Genomic DNA, 27463 nt, shown 5'->3' with positions numbered 1-27463 from the left:
TCCTTTTACAATTTAGAAAGCTTTCCATTCACAAGCTGAATTTTCTAGATTTCTTGTTCTTTTCTGAAATGGGTAATTGATAGTTTTGTAGCTCATATTGAGTTAGGAAGAAAAATAATCTTTAAAAAAATATTATATTTATTTATTTTGAGGGGGGAGAGGAAGGAAAAGAGGCAGTAGAGAGAGAATGGGCTCTCCAGGGTCTCTAACCACTGCAAATGAACTCCAGGCACACGCATCATCTTGTACATCTGGTTTATGTGGGTACTAGGGAATCGAACCTGGATCTTTTAGCCTTTACAGGCAAACGCCTTAACCATTAAGCCATCTCTCCAGTCCCAAAACTGATATTTTGATAAATGTATCAAGGCTGCAGTGTAGTGGTTCATCAGGATGTGGTGGTGAATGTCAGCCATGACCTCTGGGTGGAGAGAGACAGAAGCGAGCCTGGTGCTTACTCCATCCATGCAGTGCTTTGGGAGTGCTTCTCCATGCAGCCTCCACACTCACACATGGGCTTCTCATGTGCAATTAGCAGTGTTTATAGATTGCCTGTTATTCAATTAACAGCTGAGCTGGCCATATCACCTCGCTGCAGACCTGCCTTTCCCTGCCAGAGATTGTTCCCGGGTTATCAACTTACACAGGCTTGGATGTCTTCCAGCTGTTTAATTAGAGTGTCACGCGCTTTGCTTTTTCTAGTTTCATTAGTTTATAAATGTAATATGGTATCTTATTTCTGTGATTAACACTTCATTCCAGCAGGTTAAACATGCTGGTAAGAGAAGTATTGATTTTTGACACTGGTTCCCTGTGCTCATTTAGATATATTCACATGGCTGTTATTGATTAGTTTTCAAAGTAGCAAGCATGAGGAAGGACACCCCAAAAATGTATGCCTGAATAACTAATGTGATGCAAAAACCACACATTTAGCTTTTAATTGTCACTTCCTGCGGGCTTCATTTTCTATTAGTTTTAAAACAAACACTTGTCTTGCCAAGTATGTGAGAGTAAAAATATTAATTATAATTTGAACAATCTCATTGTGCTTAGCTTTTTCAACAAGCTGTGAAAAACTGACGTTTAACTTCATCACTATTTATAGCTTACTTTTCACATCTATAGAAATATCTGAATGAGTCTTTTTAGTTTTGGGTTTTTAAGACAGAATCTTACTATGTAGACCAGGCTGGTCTCAAACTCATGACAGTCTTCTTAAGTGCTGTGACTACATGTGTGAGCCACCATGCCCAAAATAAAAATAATTCTTAAATATTATGATACAAGGACTATTTTATATACTCATTGCCATTTGGAAACTTTGTGATGCACTTTTATATACATTTGAGGTAAAAGGTTTTTCATGGTTTTTTTTTTTTTTTTTTTTTTTTTTTGGTGGAGGAGGAGGGCATCAAGGCCCGCAGCCACTGGACACTAACTCCAGATGCATGTGCCACCTTGTGCATCTGGCTTACGTGGGTCCTGGGGAATCGAACCTTTGGCTTTGTGGGCAAACGCCTTAAGTGCTAAGCCGTCTCTGCAGCCCTGCTTTTGTTTTAAAAATTTTTTTGTTTATTTTTATTTATTTATTTGAGAGCAACAGAGAGAGAGATAGAGAGGGGGGAGATGAAGAGAGAGAGAGGGAATAGGTGTGCCAGGCCTCCAGCCACTGCAAATGAACTCCGGATGCATGTGCCACCTTGTACATCTGGCTAACATGGGTCCTGAGGAATTGAGCTTGGAACTAGGGTCCTCAGGCTTCACAGGCAAGTGCTTACCCGCTAAACCTTCTCTTCAGCCCCCTGCTTTGTATTTTGAGCCATGCTAACCTCTGACTCAGAATCCTCTCATCTCAGCCTCATGAATATTAGGATTCCAGACACACAACACTGTTCCTGGCACAGAGAATCTTCATACTCTGCTTAACCCTTAGTGATAACTATACACAGCATGTTATTTGATATAATATTTGGGGGTATTGAGAGGGCACATAGACTCCCCATTGCTAAAGACTGATAGTTTGGCAGAAAGGAGATGGAACACTAGTTGAAATCTTGTTCAGCTGTCTTTGCAGTATAACAACTATAAAATCAAGAGGGATCTCTGAGTTCTGAAGCATGGGAGACCCAATCCATGTTGTTTTCACAGATCTCACCATGGTGCATTAAAGTAGCTCACATTTATTACATGTTCACTATTCTTGGCTCCAATCTGTAAGATAGGAGTGACTTCTGGGTCATAATTTGAGAGTAAGAATACTTAATGAAAATCTTATTATTTATTTTTTATTATTTTTATTTTTGTAGTCAGTGAATACACTCAAGTTGGTACCATTGTTAGTCTCCATCCTGTCCTTCCCCCCTCCACAGGGACCTTCCTTGTTGGGTTGTATGGGTCGTGCATTGTGGGGTTAGCCTTCAGTTTCAGGTAGGAGGAAATGTCTCTGCGTGTTGTGACCCAGTGTGTGGCTCTGACATTCTTTCTGCCCCTCTTCCACAAATTTCCCTGAGCCATGTTGGGTTCATATTAGGTCTGTTTCCATGTTGAGATCTTGGGAGCTTCTGTGTCTCTGGATATCTGGTTTGGTAGAGGTTGATTTTTCTCTGTGTCTATCTCCTTCACCATTGTGCTAGTTCCTGCCAAGAACAGCATTCTTGCATGTTTCCCCAATTATTCTTAGTTTCAGCTGGGGCCCATTTGAGGTATGATGAGGTGGTTCTTTCCTTAGGATTTGCGTCTATCTGAAAAAAAGAAGCAGATTCTCGAACGGAGAGTAACTTTTTATTTCTTTGCTCTCAAGGTGAGTAGGAGAGGAGGATGTTTTGCTGTGATGGTTGTGGAGCTTGGAAGTCAGGAGTGTTGTGGGGTGAGATGCTATTGAAACAGATTCTCCCCAGCAGAGCCCCAGCAGTCAGGTTTCAGTGGCAGGGTGCATTATGGGAGATGTGGATCAGGTAGCTCCGGTGTAAAAAACCTGCTTGGTAACATACAGCACAGCCTGATGTCTGCAGCTGCTGGGGTTTTTGCTGTAGGGAACTGTGATGGTTTATACTGACTGTCAACTTGATAGGACCTGGAATTACCTGTGAGGGATTATGTGGATTAGATTAGCCTCTCTCTTGATTAGGCTAATTGAGGTGAGAAGACTCACCTTAGTTGTGGGTGCCACTCTTCCGTGGCCTGGGGTACTGGACTATATAAAAGGAAAGCGCTGACCGAGCAGCAGTGGCCATTACCTGCTGCTTCCTCATTGTGCTCAATGCCACTAGGTGCCTCAAGCTTCCACCACCTGGTCTTTCTCACAGTGACAGACCGACCGTAACCTGAACTATGACCCAAAATAAAACCTTCCTCCCTTAAAATGGCTTTTTGTCAAGTATTTTATCTCAGCAATAAGAAGATGACTGACACAGTGGCTTTGTCCAGTACGATAGCCATTAGCTGCTCATGGCTATTTAAATTAGATGAAATTTGAAATTCACTTCCTCAGTCAGGTAAATCACATTTGAAGAGATTAGTAGCTGCTATTAACTATCGAATTGGAATGTGCAGATATCACTCCTTTCCAGCACAGATAAATATCTGTAGGACTGACCTGACCATCAGAGACTAGAAATATTTAAATGTACTGTAGAGGAGAGGCTCGATTCCATGGAGTCATTGATTTGGGTAAAGGGGTTATAGTGTTAAACAAAGCAAAGAAATCATTTTATAGAAAAAGGATTCCAGGGTAAGGAGGCTGAAGAAGGAGTACATGATTTTGCAGTAACTAAGGTTCTTGGCTATTATTTTTCTTCACTCCACCAACTCCACGTTTTTTGTTGTTGTTGTTGTTTTTTTTCCTCCTACCTCCTAAGATTGTTTTGCTCATGCTTATAACATGGCTGCAACAACTCCAGGCAAAGTTAAAAGATATGGTAATGATTCTTGTTCTGACTACTGCTTTGAATTTCTTTTTATTTTAAATTTTTTGTTCATTTTTATTTATTTATTTGAGAGTGACAGAGAGAGAGAGAAAGAAAGAGGCAGATAGAGAGAGAGAGAATGGGCACGCCAGGGCTTCCAGCCACTGCAAACGAACTCCAGATGTGTGCGCCTCCTTGTGCATCTGGCTAACGTGGGTCCTGGGGAATCGAGCCTTGAACTGGGGTCCTTAGGCTTCACAGGCAAGTGCTTAACTGCTAAGCCATCTCTCCAGCCCTGAATTTCCTTCTTGAGTAAATTCTCATTAGGTTTGCATCTTTAGTAAATAGGTCATAGGTAGAAAAACCTGTCGTAGGTGTTTTTTTTTTGGTTTTTCGAGGTACAGTCTTAACTCTGGTCCAGTATGACCTGGAATTCATTATGGAGTTTCAGGGTGGCCACGAACTCACGGAAGTCCTACCTCTGCCTCCCAGGTGCTGGGATTAAAAGTGTGTGCCACCATGCCCAGAAAATTGCAGGTTTGTTTTTTTTTTATTTGAAGGGTTAGAATTAATATTTTACATGTTTACCTATATACATGCCATGGAATGTGTGTGTCCCTCCCACACACATCAGACACACACACACACACACACACACACACACACAATAAAATGAAATATTAAAGAATAATTTATATTTTAAATAAAAATTTATTATCTTCAAAATGGGTCTTTCTGAATAAATTCAATCCAAGCATCCATCTGTTACAATTCTCTGCCTAAGGAACTATAGGCTAAGAGTTTTAAAAATTTATTTATTTCCTGTTGGAGGGATGGGTTAGCAGTTAAGGCGTTTGCCTGCAAAGCCAAAAGACCCTGGTTCAATTCCCCAGGACCCACGTTAGCCAGCTGCACAAGGGGACACACATGTCTGGAGTTTGTTTGCAGTGGCTGGAAGCCTGGCACACCCATTCTCTCCCCACTCTTTCTCTGTCAAATAAATAAAATATTAAAAAAGTATTTATTTCCAAGGAAAGAGAGTGAGAGAGAGACAGAGGGAGAGAGTGAGATAAAGGGCATGCCGGGGCTTCTAGCCACTGTAAAAGAACCCAGATGCATGCACCACTTTGTGCATTTGGCTTTGCATTGGTACTGGGGATTTGAACCTGGGTCGTTAGGCTTTGCACGCAAGTGCCTTGACCCCTTAGCCATCTCTCCAGCCCAAGGCTAAGATTTAACAGAATATAAAGGTCTTCCCATTGAACTCCTTTGTCTTGGCCATGGGATATTTGAGGATCAATCAAGGAGTAAGGATCAAAAATGGCATCAATTCACAATTTGTTTTGAGTTTTAGGTCCTTTATGAGTGAACTCTGTGAATATGTTTCCATCCAGTTGTTTCATACACTGTAACCTTGTGTGTGTGCTTTTCTGACCACTAGACTAGAAAAGGTAAAGCATTTGCCACCAATTGTATGCATAAGTTTCTAATTTATTACAGAAAGTCTGATTTTCCAGGAAATATTTTAAAAACTAGTCATAGAGCCTTTAGAGTTGAAACCAAATTCCTGATCAGTGTAGCTACCAAAGGAATCTCACAGACAGAGGAGGGCATGTGTGGTGACCACAGTGACGTTATAGGTGGGTTGGGTGTTTTATTTTTGACTCAGAGGCTGAAGTGAACTCTAATGGAAAATAGTAGCAATTTCCTAGATCAGTTTTTTATAAAGCACAAAGCACTTTGTAATATTTGTGGTGAGGTTTTACGAGGCTTGTTGAACTCTGTGATGCAGAAGTTAACCCTTAGGCTTCAGGAGTCATCAGGATTATAACTGCTGAAGAGAAGGCACACATGGGCAGATCTGGGATTAGATTCCCAGCATAAGATCCCATGTATCCTCTGAGTGGCAAGAACAAGAAGACTGAGAAGCCTCAGATTCCTCAGTAGCTTATGTCCCTTCCTCTCTTGTTTCAGTGTAATTGCTGGATTCGGGTTGGATGTAAGTTCCCCTTCGTTCAGGTACTAGTCATTTAAGAGTATGGCTTTTAAGCAACTACTCTATATGGTAGATTTACTTTAGTGTAATTAATCTTTACCAGAATGCTATTTTTTAAAATAGTGTTTATATAGTCCAAGCTGCCTTGAAACTCAATGTGTAACCTAGGCTGGCCTTCAATTTGGGGTAATCTTCCTGCCCCAGTGCTAGAATTACATGTGCCACCATCTCTAGTCATGTCTGTATTTCATATGAGAGCAAGAAGGAAGAGGGTAATATCACTTGTTTTAAGGTTTTTTTATTTTGTCCTCCGTATAACTTGGTAAGATGCATTAGTATTTAGGTTATTTGGGAGACTTTTTTGATGATGGGTTTTAGAAGTACCTTATATATTGTGAATATTGACCTCTCATCAGGTAGCATGTTCTGAAAATATCTTCTTACATTCTGTGGGATGTTTGTTCAAATTTTGGTGAAGCCCATTAGAACTGGTTCTTCTTTTTTATGTACTTTATGCTAGTCCATTTAATGTCATATTGAAGACACTGCCCAATGTAGTATCAGGAAACTTTCTCTAATGTTTTCTTACACGAATTTTATGGTTTTAGCTCTTCTGCATGGGTCTTCTATCCCTGTGAGTTGATTTTTGCACAAGGTATAGGTAAGGGATCAGCTTCTTATTTTTGCACGTTAAGGTCTAGTTTTCCTGTTGTACTAAAGGTTTCATAAGTATTTACAGTTTACTTTTTATTACTGGGGAGAATGGGTTAGGAATATAGTGAAGAGGAAAGGCTCACATGACTCTTAAGACATGGATGAAGAAAAATTACACTTAGATCTTTTATCTAAAGATTGATTGATTTTTACCACAGTAAGTGCAGTGGCAGTGACCAGGTGAACACTTGTCTGTAGTGCCTGTAGGTGTGCAAGGTTGTCTCCCACCTGTAGAGGGACAAAGATCTAAGCTGTCCCTTAAGCTAACAGAGACAAAGAACAGTAGATTCTAAGAATCTTGTCCTTGAGTCTTGTCCTTGTCCTGATGGTAGAACAGAACCACATCTGTGCCCCAAGGCATTTCAGGTCAGTCACAAATGCTACTCAGCAACTCTCTAGTTTTAAAATAAACTACTTGTGTTCATAATCATAATGCTGATAGATAATTGAATTTTTCCAGAGATAGGAAAAACTTGTTTATTTATTTATTTTTTGATTTTCAAGGTAGGGTCTCATGTAGCCCAGGCTGACCTGGTTCTCACTATGTAGTCTCAGGCTAGCCTCAGACTCACAGTGATCCTCCTGCCTCTGTCTCCCAAGTGCTAGGATTAAAGGTGTGCACCACCATGCCCAGCTTAAATTTATTTATTTTTAAGTTTTAAAAAAATATTTTATTGATTACAGAGAGTGAGAGAGAGAGAGAGAGAGAGAGAGAGAGAAAGAGAGAAAGAGGCAGATAGAGATAAAAGAAAGAATGGGCATGCCAGGGCCTCTATCCACTACAAATGAACTCCAGACATATGGGCCCTCTTGTGCATCTAGCTTACATGGGTCCTAGGAATTGAACTGGGGTCCTTAGGCTTCACAGGCATACACCTTAACCACTAAGCCATTTCCCCAGCCCCCAATTTATGTATTATTTATGTCATCTGTTCTAATTACCTTTCATTGCTGAGACAAAACATCCATCCAGGGATGGAGAGATATCTCAGTAGTTAAGGCACTTGCCTGTGAAGCCTAAGGACCCAGGTTTGATTCTCCAGCACCCACGTAAGGCAGATGCACAAGGTGATACATGTGTCTTGAGTTCATTTGCAGTGGCTAGAGGCTCTCACGCACCCATTCTCTTTCTCTCTCTCAGAAATAAATAAGTAAAATATTTAAATTTCAAAAAAAAACAAACACCCTGCTATAAGTAGCTACTTACAATGGAAGAAAGGTATTATTTTGGTTTATAGTTTGGAAGGGAAGCTTCATGGATGGCAGGGGAAAGCATGGCATGAGCAGAGGCTGGACATCACTTGTGCCACAGCAGGAGGAAAACAGCAGCAGGAGAGTGAGCCAAGCTCTAGCAAGATGGAGCTGGCTATGTAACACCCCAAAGTTCACCGCAACAACCTACCTCTTCCACCAAGGTTCCATCCCCCAAATTGTCATCAGCTGGAGACCAAGCATTCAGAACACATGAGTTTATGGGGGGGGGGGCATTTCTGATTTAAATCACTATACCATTAATTTTCTCATTTTCTTGATTTAATTTTTAACTTTTTTATTTTTTGCCTTTTTACTGACAATTTTCATACTTGCACATCATGTATTTTGCTCAGAATCCCTTCTTATTAATTTCTTTTGTCTCACTACCCTTTCTATTGAAATTCTTCTTTCCAACTGGTCCTTTTTCAATTTATTTATTTATTTATTTATTTTGTCTTTTTCCAGTATCCATGACAAAATGTTGATGAGCCCAATATAGTGCAGGTAATGGCAGTCATTCTTAGATCATAAATCCACTAGCCAGTTTATGCCCTGAGAGCAGCATTTGAAATCATTCCTCTCCATCCTTTGGCTCTTATATTCTTCTCTTCCCTCATTCTGCAATGTTCCTTGACTCTTAGAAGGTATAACAGAGACCTTTTATTTAGTGCTGAGTACTCAGAAAGAAGTCACTTTGTCTCAGCAACTTAATGAGTCTTGAGGCAGAGATAGGATAATTTCATGACAGTTTGAGTATGGATGGAATTTATTACCCTGTAACATAGCTATTGATAAGAGCCAATAGGCTTGTTTCTGTGTCAGTTCTAAAGGTAAGGGGTGAGAGAAGGAAAGGAGCAGAACATGAAAATTGTTAGTGGCTTAATGAGTAAGCATGTAAGCTTTAAAACCAGATGAAGTTGGCTTGATGCTGGTCTACTCTATAAAAGGGGTGTTGGCCTGGCATATGTTGTTTTCCCAAGTTAGTCACATTTTTTTCAGCATGGGTGGTGAGAAGACAATACCCAATACTATGATATTTTGTGTGGTTAAAATGTCAAATATCTTGCACAGGTCTGGGCCTGCTGTAGTTGCTCACTGAGTAAGATTGGTGAGGAGAGAAAGCATTCTGCTATAGGCTAATTTAATAAGGTTCTTTGACTTCCCCGAAAAGAGACAGCAAGATTTACTCTAGAAGGAAATTTAACCATTAATTAATCTTTTTCATTATTTTTACTTTTTTTTTAATTGGTTTTTCAAGATAATGACTCACTCTAGTCCAGGCTGACCTGGAGTTCACTATGTAGTTTTAGAGTGGCTTTGGATTCATGGTGATCCTCCTACCTCTACCTCCTGAGTGCTGGGATTAAAGGTATATGCCACTATACCTGGTTATTTGTGTGTGTGTGTATACACACACACACACATGTATATATATATAATTTATTTATAAGGAGAGAGAGAGAGAGAGAGTGCATCAGGGCTGCTTGCCACTGTAAACGACCTCCAGGTGCAAATGACATTTTTGTACATCTGGCTTTGGGTACTGGGTAATTGAACCCTGGCTAATAGGCTTGGTAATCAAGTGCCCTTTACCACCAAGCCATCTCCCAGCCCATGTTTGTACTTTTTCTTGTTCTTCTAACTTCTCCATTTTTGCCCTACTATGTTTTCTCTATCATTACCAGGGATTTCCTTTGCTTCTGCCAAATTAAATACTTTTTTGAGTGTTTGTTGCATCTGGCCTCTCAGATTTTTAATGTTTTTCTTCAATCTAAAATACCCCTCCTTCACTCCTCTTGCTGAATGCTTTCATGTGTATTAATTATTTCATACTTTTGTTGGAATGTTTTTAGTAATACACATAACCCTTGGCATTGACTCATCCAGTGAGAAGAGGAGACGTCTTGGCAGCATGGAGTGGCATCCGCCCCCTTGTTACAGATCCTAAATCTGCAGACACCCAGTCCATCTCCCGGAATCATGTTGTTGATATCAGTGAGAGTGGCCTTATTACAATAGCTGGTAAGACTCACGTACTTCTTGTTTGGATACATGTTAGATAGAAGCAACTGGATTGTTCTATGAGAATCCCTTGACTCCGATAAATAGGTGTTTTCTTTTATGATTCAGAGGAGAGTCTTACACATCATTTTGCCATATTTCTTACACATAACACATTCCTGTTGTTATTAGTAAGTTGATAAATACTTAAGTATAAGAAAAATAAGGACTGTCAATTAATATATCAGCTCCTTTGTAGGTGGAAAGTGGACAACTTACCGGTCTATGGCAGAAGATACTGTGAATGCTGCTATCAAGATTCACAACTTGAAAGCAGGACCAAGTAGGACATCTGGGCTCTTCCTTCAAGGAGGCAAAGATTGGAGCCCCACACTCTACATCAGGCTTGTACAGGATTATGGGCTTGAGAGTGAGGTATGTTGCTACACTAGCTCACACTTCACTTAATTTCTCATTCTTGCTAGTAACATGTCTGTAACCATGGCTTAGTGCTTCCTTGTGCTGGGTACAATTCACTTGTGTATCACAAAATAAACTAAGAAAAAAAGATGATGCAACTTTACTACAGTTGCCTAAAAAGCAATGTATATTTGAGTTTCTATTTTGGAATCTTTTGTTTATTTGGCTTGTTCAGAATTTCCAAAATTCCATCCTGAGCATCAGGAAGGCTGTTCCTCAGCAGCAATACTGGGAGGGAAATTTGCCTGAAGCTCCATCCGTCATTGATACAATGATTCATGAGCAGCCAAGTTAGTGCTGGCCTAAGCACTCAGAGCCCAAGTGGTTTCCTCCCACCGAATCAGAACCTAATTCTCTCTGAGAACTATTAGTTACAGGCTGTAAGAGAGCTGACAGGATAAGCACGTACATTTTTGTTGCTTGCATGGAGAAGGAATGATACTCAAAGTGCTTGCCTAATGCAGTTATGTTTCTGTAGGTGGCACAGCACCTTTCCACCACTTATGGTGACAAGGCTTTTGAGGTGGCCAAAATGGCAAGTGTGACTGGAAAACGCTGGCCTATTGTTGGAGTGCGTCTGGTGTCAGAATTTCCATATATTGAAGCAGAGGTATGTGAATGGTCACTGAGGAACTTCTTTTCTGCCATGTTATACCATTCATCCATTCCTTATCCATCTTTAACAATTATGTGTGACTCATTTTAATGCACATGCATCAGCTAAATGTAGAGTAAGGTTTTTGAGTGCCCAGGGTAGGGTCTCATTTATAGAATTTCTTCTTTTTTTTTTTGCTTTTCAAGGTAGAGTCTCACTCTAGCCCAGGCTGACCTGAAATTCACTGTGTAGTCTCCGGTTGGCCTCAAACTCACAGCAGTCCTCCTACCTCTGCCTCCTGAGTGCGAGGATTAAAGGCGTGCGCCACCACACCCAGCCATTTATAGAATTTTATTTTATTCTTCTCTCTCTCTCTCTTTTTGGTTTTTCAAGGTAGGGTCTTATTGTAGCCAAACCTGTCCTAGACTTCACTATATAGTCTCTGGGTGCCCTTGAACTCACAGGGATTTACCTACCTCTGCCTTCCAAGTGCTAGGATTAAAGACATGGACTACCATGCCCAGCTTAGAATTTTAATTCTCAAATAACATTGATAGTGGTCATAGTATAAAGGAATGGATTTCTGTTTTTCCAAGTCTTTGAATTCAGTCATTTGTCCCTTTTGTAAATTTGTAACACAAGCTAATGCCACTGCTATCTTGCCTGATGTCATAGTGTCCTGCTTTGACAATTTCTCAAATTTCACATCATATTTTCAAGTTAATACAAAAGTAGAGAACCTGCTTTATATTTATTTGTAATTCACTTTACTTAAAACACCATCACCACCCAGCACTCCCTCCACCACCATCAAATTGGAAAAAAAAAAAAAAAATCAGTGTCCTGTAGGCATGCATTTGTTGATTGAATTCAAGGTTCCTGTCCTCCAAGACAGAAAAGTTTACAGTCTGCAGACATGAAACCAAACTCATTTATTTATTTATTTAAAAAAATTTTTTTTTAATTTATTTATTTGAGAGCGACAGACACAGAGAAAAAGACAGATAGAGGGAGAGAGAGAGAATGGGCGCGCCAGGGCTTCCAGCCTCTGCAAACGAACTCCAGACGCGTGCACCCCCTTGTGCATCTGGCTAACGTGGGACCTGGGGAACCGAGCCTCGAACCGGGGTCCTTAGGCTTCACAGGCAAGCGCTTAACCGCTAAGCCATCTCTCCAGCCCTCACTTTTTTATTTTTGAGATATCTATCCCAGGCTGACCTGGAATTCACTATGGAATCTCAGGGTGACCTTGAACTCACGGCGATCCTCCTACTTCTGCCTCCCAAGTGCTGGGATTAAAGGTGTGCACCACCAGCCCAGCAAAACCAAACTTTTGTCTCCTTATTCAGCCATGTAAATTAACATGGCCAGCAAAGAGATCTAAGTGATTACTATGGGTGTGTAATTACAAGTGATGAGAAGCATGTTTATGTCAGGCTGTATTCAGCAAGAAGGCACTAACTCTTGTCCAACTTACCCCATTTTCCAAACATCCTTTGGTTGACAGGTAGTGATTCCCGATGGTGTTCTTTGTGCTATTACTGCTAGGGAACCAGAGGGTCAATAAAAATACCATCTTTTCAAAACATGAATTTTTGTTATGATTTTTATGTGAAACTTTAAATGATTGTGTTTGAATCCAGGTGAAATATGGGATTAAGGAGTATGCTTGCACTGCCGTGGATATTATTTCACGTCGGACACGCTTGGCTTTTCTCAATGTTCAGGCTGCAGAGGAAGCCCTTCCTAGGATAGTTGAGCTAATGGGCAGAGAACTGAACTGGAGTGATTCTAGGAAACAGGTACGATATAGAAATCTTCACCACTGCAGTTCCCTTTAAAAACAGGAAACACTCTTATTGGTTTATATAGGCTAACATAATTTTTGGTAATAATCATAGTTGTTTCTTCTAATTTCTCTATGTATATTTATCTAATATTGCTTGGTCTTATGAAAATGTAATGCTATTCTTATACCAAACTTTTGTTGTTCTTGGAAAATATTGAGAATGCTCTTAAATTCATAGTCAGGATTCCTGAAAAAGAGGTATAAAAGATGGTTGTGTACAGCCTTTTCTAGGTTTCACTTGAAATGCTCTTAGAACATATTGGTGGACTTTCAGTTTCTGTAACCCTGTGCTATAAATAGTGGCTTTGCTGCCTGAGCAGCAAGTGCTTACCATTCATATCACTTATATTTTATATCTGTGTCCAAATTAAATAAAGTCAATGATGCAAGCATGCGTCATTTTAACACACACATATGCCTGGTTTGTTGTAATAAGCAGAAGATCTTTATGCCTTTTGACTATCCCAAATTATTGTGATACTCAGAGGTATAAGGTTCAGGAGTGACCAAGACCACAGAAAGCACTCTGAGGCAAAGATGGAAGTTTTTATTGGGGTGGGACATGAGCTGCCAGGACTGACTCTCAAGAGCAGAGCAGTCAGCTTGGGCTTACAAATAGTGGGCTTTATAGGGCTTCAGTTGGGGGAAGGTGAGGAAGGGAAGGAATTTCTTTGTTGAGGCAGTAAATCTCTGTTCTTTACATTAGCCATAGGATGAGACCAGAAGTGACCCTGTGAGAGATAAAGGAGGCAGTAAATGTAGACCTGGGCATCATTAATGGCTAGACAATTTCTTGAGGAATGTGGATGACCCATTTCCTTATCTCTGTCGCCTCCTGCTATAACTCCATTGTGTCCTGACCTGACAAGAGGGACATTCAGCATTTTCATATATGCAGGAAGTTCTTTCTTCATTCACTGGGTTCTGTCCTTTCCTCTAGGCTTCTTCCATATGCTCCACTTGGGCTTTATTGTCATCACCTCTTGGTATTAACCATGCCCACTCTCACCTGGAACATCACTTTGATCAGTATCAACTCCCGGTACTAATTTTATTTGACTAGGTTACAACATTTGGCACAGTTATTCTACTCTCCTCCTTGAACTACTTCTTGTTTGTTTTTTTGTTTATTTATTTATTTTGAGACAGAGTCTGACCTTGGTGACTCTATCATTCTGTCTTTGCTTCCCAAATACTGAGATTATAGGTATAAACCAGCATGCCTCACAGAATGGCTTTCTCACAGTCTGGAAGGCCACTTTTTTTTTTTTTTTATGATTTTTTGAGGTAGTATCTCACTCTACCCCAGGCTGACCTGGAATTCACTATGGAGTGTCAGGGTGGCCTTGATCTTACAGCAATGCTCCTACCTCTGCCTCTGAGTGCTGGGATTAAAGGTGTGTGCCACACCTGACTGGAAGGCCACTTCTGAACCACCTCAAACCTCTTCCAAGTATTGCTCTTATGGTCTTTTTCTCCATATCATAAGTAGCTCTTTCCCTTTCATATGTTAATGTCACTATCTAAATCCATTAGTAAATCTTATTATATTTATCTTCAAATCATGATCGAATTCAAACTTAAACACATCTATTTCTTTCACCCTGATGTATACTTAGGTATCTCTCATAAAAATCAATATAGTGGTTTCCCTCCAGTTAAACCAGTGTTCTCACCTTAAGAACTTGGGGGATCCATCAGCATGGTAACGCATACCTTCTAATTCCAGCACTTAAAAAGCTAAGGTAGGAGGATCACCATGAGTTCACGGCCAGTCTGGTGCTACAGATGGAGCTTCCAGACCAGCCTGGCCTAGAGTTAGGACATGGGGACACACACACACACACACACACACACACACACACACACAAGAAAAAAAAAAAATTAAGGATCCTATGAGAACATAATCCAGGTCACTGAATATGTCACTCTAGGCCTGGGTTGTGCGTGAATGTTTCACTTTCTTTTAATCTGTCAGCCATGGAGGAAGTTACTGTTGTTAGATGAGGAATGTGGCCCTGAGATTGGACTGTGGAGCCCTCCAAGTTTAGATATTGCAGAGATAAAGAAGAATACAAAAGAAAGAGAATGGAATAGCTGGAAATGTTAAAGGAGGTGTGAGAAGATTAAGAGGGAGACCAGAAGGTAACTTTGTCTGTTTGGGCTGCTCCATCAGAAATACTATAGACTGTATGCTTCATTTCTTTCAGTTCCAAGCACTGAGAAGTCCAAGGTCAAAGCACCAGCATATCTGAGATTTAATAAAGACCCACTTTTCAAAGTTCAGAAACAATTCTCCTTTCTCCCTTACACTGAATGGACACCATTGAGTGTCTGCATCCTGGACTGAGAGTGAAGGGAGGAATTGGGCTTGTGGGCTGTCCTTAAAGTGTTCTTAGTATGGTATAGGTACTGATGATATAATTCCCTACTAGTCATCCAGGAAAGGTGAGTTTAGAGGCTTGACTTCAGAGTATCAGCATCTTCAGGAGGCACCATGTCCCTGTGTATGATTTTTTTTTCTTTATTCTTCTTCTTCTTCTTCTTCCTTTTTTTTTTTTTTTTTGTTTTTTGTTTTTTTATGTGTTTCAAGGTAGGGTCTTATTCTATCTCAGGCTGTCCTGGAATTCACTATGTACTCTCAGGGTGGCCTTGAATTCACAGCCATCCTCCTACTTCTGCCTCCAGAGTGTTGGGATTAAAGGGTGTATGCTTTTGTAGTCACTTTAATACAGTACACAGCAGTGAATTGATGGCAGAAATTACTGGTCAAGTGGAGAACATTGCTGTGCTTATCCTAGCTCTGTGAAGGGCAGTCCTTTTTTTTTTTTTTCTTTCAGTGTTTTGAGAATTATATTATATGACAGAGCCTGTGTAGCCCAGGCTGGCCTGAAACTCCTGTTACTTTGGTCTCAGCCTTCAAGTCTGCAATTAGAAGCATGCAATGCCACCCCCAGCTGTGAGGGATAACTTTTCCCTGTGTTTTATATTTTAGGAAACAGTCCCACAAAGTAAGTCCCTGGCAGTTTATATGTAAGCAGTACATTGTAGAACTGGGGCGGAAAGCTGGTCTTCTGATCTCCACTCAGCCTCATTGCTTCTGTGTTAGCTATGCCACTGGCTTCAGGGTTTGAGTTTCAGTTTGATCAGATAAAGCAAGAAAGCTTACTTCTATGTCCCTGCCAATCATATTCCCTGATTGTTAGGATTATGGATAACATGTTCTTACAAAGAACATGGGTAGTATGATGTAAATATGTAGGAATATATTTTATGCTTCAAATTCAGAAGGTAAAAAGTAGTAAACAGGAAGAAATTTCTATAAGACAGTTATATTTGGTCTTTTTCATGTTTATTTCTAATTTTTACGTGTTGATTTATGTGCCTAGAAATACTATTTTATCATCCTTACAAAAGTAACAACAGTAAAACACTTAAAGTTATTATTCACTATTTGAGACATAAGAGTATTAATGAGAACTGTGGACTGTCTAGAGAGCACAAAGGGGGGAGGAAAGTATTAAAAGGTTAGAAAGTTAGATTTCACAGAAAAGGTTAAAAGCATTGGGATTATTTAACCTGCAAAAGTGAGAGTGTAGCAGGGTGATAAATAACTCTCTGTAGATGAATTGTGGTTCTTTCTACTGGTCAATACTTAATGAGTGACTTGTATACTGAGCATTGGACCAAATATTTTAGGAGAATAATAAATAGCTCATAGTTTCAAGGATAGTGGACCCTAACTGTGTAGATATAACATATACACATGTCAAAAAGGCATGTGTATCTTCATATAGAAACACAGGCATATTTAGAGGGAAAGTGAGCTAAAGTGAAAAAACTGATTAGTGTTGATAGTGTTGCCTGATGTTGTTGGGGATTGACAGAAGAATTTAGTAGGAAGGATTTCGAAAGACTCATATATACAAGTTGTGTTAAGACATGACTACATGGTTAAAGATTTTGGAAATTTTTCTGTTAACTAAAGAAAACTAATTTCTCTAAATCAGATAATTTGGAACCTGTGAAATGCTTATTTGTATTATTGGTTTCCAAGAGAACATTTTTGTGTCTCAAACCAATCTCACATTTGGAAGGTCTGAGCAGGAAGGGGGTCAGCATTCCCTCAGGACTTGCTTTTGGAAATGCTGCCCTGAAGGGTTTGATTTTACAACTTTCAAGCAAGAGGTATATGTTTTTATCATTGAGGGACTTTAAAGAAAAGATCCTTTAATTAGAATGAGAGTCTCACAAAGAGAAATAATTTCCAGGTTGATTGCAACAAGAAGGAAAAGTGAGAGGCAAGAAAAAAGAATTAAAGGATTAAACGTCAAATTTATAACAGATGGAAGTGAAAAGATGATAATCACGAGTAATATGGACTGTATGAGCAACACATTTAAAAAAATTATTAGTTACGTACACACAGTGTGTATACAGTCATGCTGATTCCATTGTTAGCCTCCTCCCTGCCCTCGCCCCTCTGCAGGGACTCTCCTTGTTGGGGAATATGGGTCGTGCTTTGTGGGGTTAGCCATTAGTTATGGGTAAGAGGCAGTGTCTCTGTGCATAATGATCCAACGTGAGCATCACATTATTAGGATTTGCCAACTGTTGAGAAAAAATAATGCAAAGGGCAACAAAATATCTTCAGAAATTAAAAGAATGCTTATAGGACGTGATCAAGATCATTGCTCAAGGTGACACACAATATATTATTGAATTGTAGAGGAGAAGAATTTAATGCCTTTCTCTCACTGTCTCTTAAATTTCTGAGCAAACATTGGTGAGGAGTAGCCAGGAGGCACTCTAAATGAGTTTTATGCCAGTCAGAGAATATGTTATGACTTAACAATCAAACACAGAAGAGTATGTGCTTATGAAATTTCTAATGTAAAATTCCAGTAAAAGAAAAGTGATGACCCAAAGCAGAGTGGGGATGCCTGGACCTAGTGATCAGGGGATATAGTCAAATGAAGATGGTCATGAGGAGGCTTGTAAATTAATGGAAATGTCTGTATCTTGAGCATATGAGAGCAAATTCATTGTACTTCCATAAAAACCTGGAAGAAATATATATGTTGCTTCAGTAGATGAGGATCAATTTCCTTTTTAAAGATTAAAAGAAAAAGTTAATTATTTCTATAAATCCTTGAACTTTGTTTGTATCTCTGTTTTAGAAAGAACTTGAAACAGCCAAGAAATTTCTGTATTATGAAATGGGCTATAAATCTCGATCTGAGCAGTTAACAGATCGCTCTGAAATTAGCCTGCTGCCTTCAGACATTGACAGGTACTTCTCATAAGGTTCTAGATTTCTCTCTCTTCTTTCTTCTGTGTGAGTACATGTTTTTCATTACTCAATCCTGTATTCCAGGTACAAGAAGAGATTTCATAAGTTTGATGCAGACCAAAAAGGTTTTATCACCATTGTTGATGTTCAGCGTGTATTAGAGGTAATATACACATTTTTTTTTTTGTTTATTATCAGTTGTTGAAAGTGGAAGAATATAAAGAAAATATTGGCCGGGCATAGCGGCACACGCCTTTTATTCCGGCACTCGGGAGGCAGAGGTAGGAGGGTCACCATGAGTTTCAGGCTACCCTGAGACTACATAGTGAATTCCAAGTCAGCTTGAGCTAGAGTGAGATGCTACCTCAAAAATAAAAATAAAAATAAAGGGCTGGAGAGATGGCTTAGCGGTTAAGCGCTTGCCTGTGAAGCCTAAGGACCCCGGTTCGAGGCTCGGTTCCCCAGGTCCCACGTTAGCCAGATGCACAAGGGGGCGCACGCGTCTGGAGTTCGTTTGCAGAGGCTGGAAGCCCTGGCGCGCCCATTCTCTCTCTCTCCCCCTCCATCTGTCTTTCTCTCTATGTCTGTCGCTCTCAAATAAATAAATGAACAAAAAATAAATAAATAAATAAATAAAAATAAATAAAAATAAAAATAAATTGGATGATGTCTTCTCATCTAATATTGTCTAAAAGTGGAGCTTTTTAAAAAATTTTTGACAGCTTGGTGAGATTGGGAAAAGGATAGGCACCATTTTTAATTAAATCTCATATTCTGTGCTTTTTTTTTCCCTAGAGTATCAACGTGCAAATGGATGAAAATACACTGCATGAAATTCTGAATGAAGTAGATTTGAACAAAAATGGACAGGTTGAACTAAATGAATTTTTGCAGGTGAGTAGTTGTGAAATACTTATGTTTTTATTTTTCTCTTGGTTCTCATTATCCTAAGAATAGGAATCTACACACTGGCCACTTCATTCTGACAAAACAAGCTTGAGCTAGCAGCTCTGCGCAGTACACTGAATTTTCTTTCTTTTTATGAGATGTTCTGTTATAGTACGCAGTTTAATTAAATCCAATGTGATTATGGCTCAACAGATTAAATTGGAAGCATGCATTTGAAAGAAGTATGCTGTACCATTACCTACATCAAGAAAAGAACATAATATTTCTCATGTGGGGAGTAATATTTTATGGAAAAAGTTAAAAACTATAGTTCTATTTATTTAAGAATCATGCTCACCTACAAAAATAATTTTTTGATTTTTACATTATGAAGAACCAGACAGGCAAAAGGAAGGAAATGTCTACCCTGGGGTCAAGACCATATAATTTAAATATTTCCATTTCCACGTTTCAACTTACTGAAGTTTCAATTACTTAATTTCTATCATCACAAAGAAAATAAATTTTGTTACTTTAACCTCAAACTAGATGCTCTGCATCATCCCTTAAAAGTCCGTGAAAAAAGGAAATTCAATAAACCCATACATTATGTGTAGCTGTCCATAGGACTCTGATCATTTGAAGAATGCATCCAGGTTCGTCCGTCCTGGTTCCTGGGCAGGTGTTTCAAATGAATGCCAGGTCTTGCTTGCACCATGGCAATGATGAATGCTGAACATGAAATAAATTAATGCTGGGGATTTTGGTCAATGTCAGCCCTTTCTTCACTGTGTCAAGTTAAACAAACAAGATCAAGGCAAAGGAAATGGTAATTGTCTCTCTAGAGATGAGCTTCAGATAAGAGCATTGTTGAATCTAAATGCAGAAAATTTTCACAGGTTGTGTCTAGCATTACAAAAAAGAATCTTTAGTTCTTTACTGTATTGCTTAACTAAGTGCAAGTTTTAAATTGGTCTAGAATGTATTCCTGGGGAATAGGCAACTGGTTAATACATCCTTTTGTGTAGGTTTTGTGGAGAGCATTTTATTTTCTCAAAATTTTAGAAAACTTTTCTTAAAGAAATAGCTTGTGTTTGATTTCCTGTGCATTATAGATAAACAACAGCATTTATGCTTTAAAAACCTAGGATTTTAGAAGCAATAAAAATCTAATTTTATGAATATGACCTGTGGCTTGGGGTTTCGGTAATTTTCATGAATGCAATAGAGTTAAACACATAGAAAATAATTTAACAAACCTTCAAGTTTCCTTGTAGATATTTTAAAATAATTGAGTATTTTATGTCTCTTTTTAAGATAAAGAGACTATTGATGCTTGGGGTAAGTATACCACATAAGCTTCAAGTTAAAAAATGGTGACATTACTCCCCTACAATATATTCATATCCCAATACTATTTTTTCTTACAATATGATTTAAAGAAAATATTTAGGTTGCTTCATGATTTACTATTTATGGCTGAAAGAAAACTTCAGCTCTGGCAGTGTGTTTACCTCTGGTAAACTTGCAGGCTCTTCCTAGAATAGGTCAAAAAGACAATACACAGTAGACTGTCTTTAGATTCAGTCAGCATTCCTTAGATAAACTATATCTCAGTTGTAAAGCACATTTCCAAATTTGCTAGAGAAGATGATTTCCTTTTCTGAATACTAAGCTTTCCTCGTTAGAACTTTTAGGAATATAGACATGTGTTTTCAGTTGTCGTTTTGGATGATCTCTCTACATACAGTCTGGTTGCATGACTTTATTTCTAAGGACTGACTGTACTGACACTTGTGCATGTAGGAGTCCATCTCCAGTAAGCAATCACTGTGAAACAGCTTTTAATAAGGTCACAGAATTCTAATCCAGCCCCTTGGCAGATGATGCCTCAGACTTATATGCAGAGCTGGGTTTTTTGTTTGTTTGTTTGTTTGTTTGTTTTGTTTTTGAGAAATGTATCTCTACAAGCTACATCCCCAAAGATATTAAAGAATATTCATACATATTTTTTTCTGGTGAATGGGTAACTCTGTTCTTTTTAAGTGACTAAGTAAAAATGTTGAAGGAAATGAGATCAAGCAAAGGCAAATAATTAATGATACCACATCAGTGTGAAAAAGATGGGAAATCCTCACACATAATTACAAGGTGCTTTCTAGTTGAAAGGCCTTTGCCCATTGACAGCATGTCATTTCAGGACTAATTCTGATTTTATCCACTGGATAAAAATGAATTAGCTAAAATTGCAGTAGTAGAATGTTTTTAATTCTTAGGGCAGATCTCTGGGTATATTTCCAAGAACTGACGTCTTTAAGGAATTTGGATTTAGGGGACTCAGTGTTGTTACACAGTTACAGTGAAAAATGATAGTTAAATGTAGATCCTGTTTTGTCTTTATTAATCCATGAGATTTCCTTTTATGATTTTATTATTGAATTAAAAATCTAAGCTGGGCATGGTGGCTCACGCCTTTAATCCTACTACTCGGGAGGCAGAGGTAAGAGGATCACCGTGAGTTCGAGGCCACCTTGAGACTCCATAGTGAATTCCAGATAGCCTGGGCTCAAGTGAGACCATACCTCGAAAAGCAAAAGTAAATAAATAAATAAATAACCCAAAAATCTAATATTTGAAGGTTCTTTTTCTTTGCTTTCTTTTTTTTTTTTTTTTAAAGTGACACATACGTATTGAAAGGCAAAATATGGGGTTGGGGAGATAGCTCAGCAGCTAAGAGTGCTTGCTGTGCAAGCATGAAGACCAGAGAGGGTACAAGACTACTTGAGTTGGATTCCTCAGCACCTACTTAAATAGCTGGATGTGGCTATGCATGCCTGTAACCTCAGCCTTTCAGGGGCCGGAGACCTGAGAACTTCTGGGTCTTATGAAAACTGCATCTCTTAGTTCATAGAGAGAGAAAGAAGGAGAGAGAGACCTCTAGGAAATACGCAGATGAATGATGGAGGAGGACATGTGACGTTGTCCTCCAGCCTCGCACACGGAATGCATGCTTCAGCACCCACGTGCACATGCACCACACACACTACCCATACACCTGTTCTGAAGAAAGGCTGATGTGCTGGGTGGGTGTCTTTTTCAGCAGTAGTGAAATTCCTGTCCCTTTTTGTTTAGAAATGCTCAGAAAGCAAGTACATGCTATGGTTTTAGATGGAGCACTTAATTTCCTGTGCCGGGAACAATGGCCACCCTTAAGTGGCCAAGAAGAAGGGTATCTATATGCTGGCTTGCCTGCTACATGTATTGCTTCTTTTCTCTTGAAGCTGATGAGTGCTATTCAGAAAGGAAGGGTGTCTGGAAGCCGGCTTGCTATCCTGATGAAAACTGCTGAAGAGAACCTTGACCGAAGAGTTCCAATTCCCGTGGACCGTAGTTGTGGAGGATTGTGAGTCTGACCAGTAAATCCATGCCAGACAACATAGGGACAGCAACACCATTTGACAACCAGAGATGACTTAAACCACTCTAAATAGTGGCTATGGTAGCTGACCTTTTTTTTTTTTTTTTTTTTTTAACACTGGAAAACATTCCAAAACTTCTAAGACATTGGTGTATTTACCAACCTAATTTCCCAATACTTTATTTGAATTTTCCCGTTGATCTAGTTTCTAAAACGTATATTTTCTCATCTTCAATGCACATTAATTTAATGTTTTGCATTCATCCTGTGACCTGTTAGACTTGACACTCTCCTTTTCTATTCATATATTTTGAATATTTCTGGAGGCAGAATCTTTTGGACGAAATTGGAGAAAGAAGCTGGAGAGACAACTTTGTAATGCTCTCTCAGCTCTTAAGCTTGCATTAGTTCTTAAAGAATAAGAAACACCTGTTGCAATGATAGGGATATGGAGACTTCTTGGCTCTTTCTTCCTCCAGTTTGTCAGCCTCTGTCTTCTAAACCATGCTGCCCAGTGTTAGGTTTGGAGCATGGCTGGTTAAGCAGGAGAGGAAGGAAAAAAAAATAGTTGAGGTCTGGTTTCGATCTGGTTATAAGTCTGAAAGAGAAAGTCTGAAGGCTTCCAGAATCGCAGGTGTAAGATAGGGACAGCACTGACATTTGTGGGAGCTACAGTGATAGTTTCATCTCAGCAGTTCAGTTTTTTTCCCCACTCACTGCTGGTTTTCTTTAACTGTGAGAGTTGCCAGAAATATCCTTGCTTTTCTTACTTTAAAACTAGCATTTAAGTGGTAAGTTGGATATAATAGGATGAGACCAAATCTTTCCAGTCTTTACAGGAGTAATAATATGATGATAGAATTTTCAAGTCCTATATTTTGTAGCAGATGGTATTGTCAAACCAGTTCTTTTGGGGTAGTACTTGCAAACAGATAATAGGATAAGAGTGAATAGATTTTAGTTAACTTTAATTATAATTACCTATTAGGTAAGGCACAACTATTTAATATCTAAGAACAGTCTGTTTACTTGAAAGCCTTTCACTTTCTGTACTTAATGGGAGAAAACGTTCTAATTTTTTAAACAATAACAAAAAATAAAGATATGCAAGTACATATATACTACACCAGTGCGCATCAAATTTAACAATAATGTGTCAAATGAAAAATACCAGTTTTGGATGATTTTGCTCTATTTTGTTGGCATTTTTAGGGAGTCATCTTAATATTTGTTATCCTTCTTTTGAAGCTAACTACTACTTTTTTAAAAGATCAGGTTTTGTTTGAAATAGGAAGGGCAATCCTTATTTCACATTTATTTTTTGGTCAGATTGAATTGTGTACATGTATAAATTGGCACATAAAACTCTTTTGTGCTATCCTTTGTATTTATGTCAACTTTATTGATATCTTTTTGCTTCATTCATGTGGACTATGAGCCTGTCTATCATAAACTTGGAGGTTCACTTACCCAAGCTCCCACACAGCACATCTGAAACAAATAAGACCTACAGGAAAAGCAGCATCTTAACTCAGAAAACTTAAAAATAGAGCTAGTGATGATCCCAGGTGTCACTGTGAATTTTCTAAGTGTGATTTCTTTTTTACACTGACTTTCTAAATTAATGGATACATGTGGCTTTGCAACTTAGAGTTTTTCTATCAAGAAAATAAATTTCACTGAGTATAACCTAGTGACATTAAATAGGTGGAAATGCTGTCCGTCAAAACATCCCAGATGATGTGACAGTGTTGTACATGTATACTTTCTCTCTCTTTCTCTCTTTTCTAGTTAGATCAAGATAACCGTGGCTTGTATCCTCCCCGATTGTCTTACAGTAGGGATTGGGTTTAGAATGCGACTTACTTAGGCAGATATGTGCTTGCAAAGCAGGTCTTGCTTTTGAATGTTTTGCTATGAGGGAAGTTCCTTTAAGGACAAAGAAGACCGCACTTTTCTTCATTTGAGCATATCTGCTTTTGCTAAAAATCTGCTAATTCTAAAGCAGGCTCCTTCACCAATCCTAGAGATTCGTTTTGCATGAACTGGTTTCAAGTCATTACTGGGAATAAAGCACCCAGCATTTTGTATAAGTTTAATTAAATCTGTACAGCTTTAAAATTTTTTAAACCTGACTTCAGAAAAGGTGAAAAGACACAAGGGAATAAGCACCTTCAAAACCCATTCTGAATACAAAACAACATTTTTTACCTTCTTTTCATGTAAAACTAATACCAGTTGACTTGTTGAGGTGTTGGGCTGGGTGTGCAGGGGTCACCTTTCTGTAACCAAATGTTTTAGTTTAAGAGCCTTTCAGGGGATTCAGGTGAAGGAACCGCAACTGTGTGGCAAGTTGGATATTCCTTTAACTAGCCTCTACTTCAGTTGTCATAATAGTAATAATGCTGGATTTCTGTTCGTTTGTTTAACTGAGCCAAGATTGTCTGCCTCATATCTGTCATGCTGCAATATCCATGCTTTCAATTAGTTTATACTGAGTGTAACTAAGATTTCTGCTAGTAAGTGCATGCATCTTGTTCTGCCTCAGTTTCTGGCTTGATTTTTATCTGTTTTAAAATATGCAGCTTCCTCTCTTGTACAACAAAAGTTTTATTGTAATTTTATGAAATATGGGGTCATCATTGATTTTTTTTGTTCCCTTTTTATGCTTCTGTGAAGACTCTTTTGCATATGAATGTAACCCCATATTGAAGTCCGTGATGCTGTAACTTGCACTGTTTTGCATTATATAAACCTTTTCTGAAGAGCAAATAAAAGCCCTTAAAAAAGTTTTTAAAGAATATCAGGAATTAGCACAGTACTGGAGTGGACATTCTCACTGCATGTTTTCTTATTGTGGCACCTTTATGTGTTGTATTGGGTTATTGTTCTAGATTGGACTGTTAAATACTATGTTTGAGGCTGGGTTGTCATTTTTATAACTGTCTTGGTATTTTATCACCATTATTTATTACTTTTGATATACAGAATGAGCTGCATGCATTTATAGAGCAGTAAGAGGATATATTTAATGTGCCTTGTTTTTAACTGAATAAGAAGGAAAGCATGAATCAATAAAACTGATTAAAATGGTGCATTGGCTGGCATTTTCTTGTCACTTTCTGTCAGACAAATAACTTTAATTACTGGTAAGTTTTTAAAAGTTTAAAAATATTTTCAGAAGCTATCTATTTTTTTTTTTAATGACACACATTAATTCTTTTACCTTAGACCTTTGTAGCTTTATTTCTAGGGTGAAATATCTGCATAGACAAATGTAATGTTATGAAGCGACCAGAATTATTTGTATTAATTTGTTGCTTTAGCCTTAAGGGCATGATTTCTGTATTTGTGCAACTCTATTCTAAAATTACATTTATCCTATTACAACTCAGTTGAATTCTATTTTTTTTTTTCTTGTGTCAACTAGAACCTTTCAGCCTCCATGTTTCTAGGCATGCTGATGAATTTTATCATAACTAAAATCAATAGAAATGAATGGGAAAGATTACATAATCCATTTTGATCATCTTACATGTCAAGTTAGTGCAGCGTTGCCAAGTGTTGATAAATGCTCTGACAGGAAAAAAAAAACGCTATATATTTTCATTGTCAGTAAATCAGTAAAGCTGTATCGGTTTTAACACTGGCCAAATTTTATAATGCCCGTGTTATTTGATAGGTTTTAATTTGCACATTTACACGTGTGGCTTCAAGGGGTTGCCTCCTGCTTCTGCATGTCCAAAGACATCTGTGAGCTTCTGCCCGTCTACAGACTACCTCAGGCAAAGGCTCCCAGCCAGACTGGAACAAAACTGTTCAGTGTCTAGAAAAAAATAATATACAGTGGTTCAAACATGTTTCATTGATCCAGCTTATCAAATTTGAGAGCACTTTAAAATTTGTCAGCATAAAATTAATCAAAATATTGTTTCCAGTTTTCAAAATGTGTAAAATTGATGGTCATTAAAACAAAGAGAGCCGTGGTGTGAGCATAATATTTTGCAGTTTGTCAACAGTGCAAAATCACTGGTGTCGGTTTTCACCAGATGGCATTTGACTTCGAAAAGAAAGAAGCTACTGAAGTTTTAAATTGATCAGCAACCTTCATAATGAGACAGATTCTATATAGGAGGCAGAAATGATGAGCCTTTTATGCCTTCACTTTGTATTTTAGGTCTCTAATTAGCTACCTAACTTGTGGAATGCAGGCACAAAATATGATATGTGTGAGCCTGATGATGCCACAGTCCTGCAGGCCCTGTGCTAAGAGGGATGGTGCAAAACTCGTTAGGCATCTCTGCATTCTCTTAAGGACATGGTCCAGAATTGATAGGACCTAAGCAAACTTTTGCCATAGCAGAATTATCCGAGCCATCCTGTTCTCCACATTTGGCATGGAATCAATTTGCTTAGCATACATTACCATAAATATTCACTTTGGCATCACTTGAACCTAGGGAGGTTGTGGTGTATGTCCTACAGGAAGGCAGCACATCCTTTAGGAGTAGAAGGATAAGAGAATGGAATTACATGGAACCCTCTGTGGATGCTTGAGGATGGCCCATGGCCCAGCTGCTTCCACTCTCGTGTGTGCCATGCAGCCCCCTGTTATGTCTGAAAGCAGCAACCTGTGTGTGAGCCATGCAGTCCACTGTTACGTCTGCAAGCAGCACCCCTACCCACATTTCCCAGGAAGTGGCTTCTGCCCAGCCATGTATGCTTTTATTCTTCACTGGCTGATGCGAGCTTTCCCTCATCATGTCAGGGGGTTAGAAGTGGTGTGTGTGTATCCCCCCCACCCAACCCTTGTGGTCCTGGTACCTATAAAAGAATAGTCAACCCCTCCCTGAGGTGGGGTCTCACTCTAGCCCAGGCTGACCTAGAATTTACTATGTAGGCTCAGGGTGGCCTTGAACTCCCAGCAATCCTCCTACCTCTACCTCCCAAGTGCTGGAATTAAAGGAATACACCACTATACTCAGCAAGGATAGTTTTACTGAAGGAAAATCTTACATTAGAGAGAGGTTTTTTTTCTTACTCACAGGGTTTATTTCTTTAAATCAT

At 38.8% G+C, this 27463-nt stretch overlaps 1 protein-coding gene across 2 annotated transcripts in view; it reads left to right on the top strand.

The window, feature by feature from the left end:
• Nucleotides 1-25491, top strand: part of Gpd2 (glycerol-3-phosphate dehydrogenase 2) — a 174141-nt gene extending 148650 nt beyond the window's left edge. For both annotated transcript variants that reach the window (XM_045147796.1, XM_045147797.1), the window contains exons 10-17: nucleotides 9760-9894; nucleotides 10133-10308; nucleotides 10832-10963; nucleotides 12592-12750; nucleotides 17978-18090; nucleotides 18175-18253; nucleotides 18886-18984; nucleotides 22260-25491. In XM_045147796.1, coding sequence (XP_045003731.1) covers nucleotides 9760-9894; nucleotides 10133-10308; nucleotides 10832-10963; nucleotides 12592-12750; nucleotides 17978-18090; nucleotides 18175-18253; nucleotides 18886-18984; nucleotides 22260-22385 — 1019 coding nt within the window. In that variant the 3' untranslated portion in view covers nucleotides 22386-25491. The remainder of the gene's footprint in view (nucleotides 1-9759; nucleotides 9895-10132; nucleotides 10309-10831; nucleotides 10964-12591; nucleotides 12751-17977; nucleotides 18091-18174; nucleotides 18254-18885; nucleotides 18985-22259) is intronic.
• Nucleotides 25492-27463: the final 1972 nt, after the last annotated feature.

Source organism: Jaculus jaculus, chromosome 4 (genome assembly GCF_020740685.1).
Source record: "Jaculus jaculus isolate mJacJac1 chromosome 4, mJacJac1.mat.Y.cur, whole genome shotgun sequence".
In the NCBI taxonomy this organism is placed as follows: domain Eukaryota; kingdom Metazoa; phylum Chordata; class Mammalia; order Rodentia; family Dipodidae; genus Jaculus; species Jaculus jaculus.
This window is presented reverse-complemented; position numbering and strand designations above follow the sequence as displayed.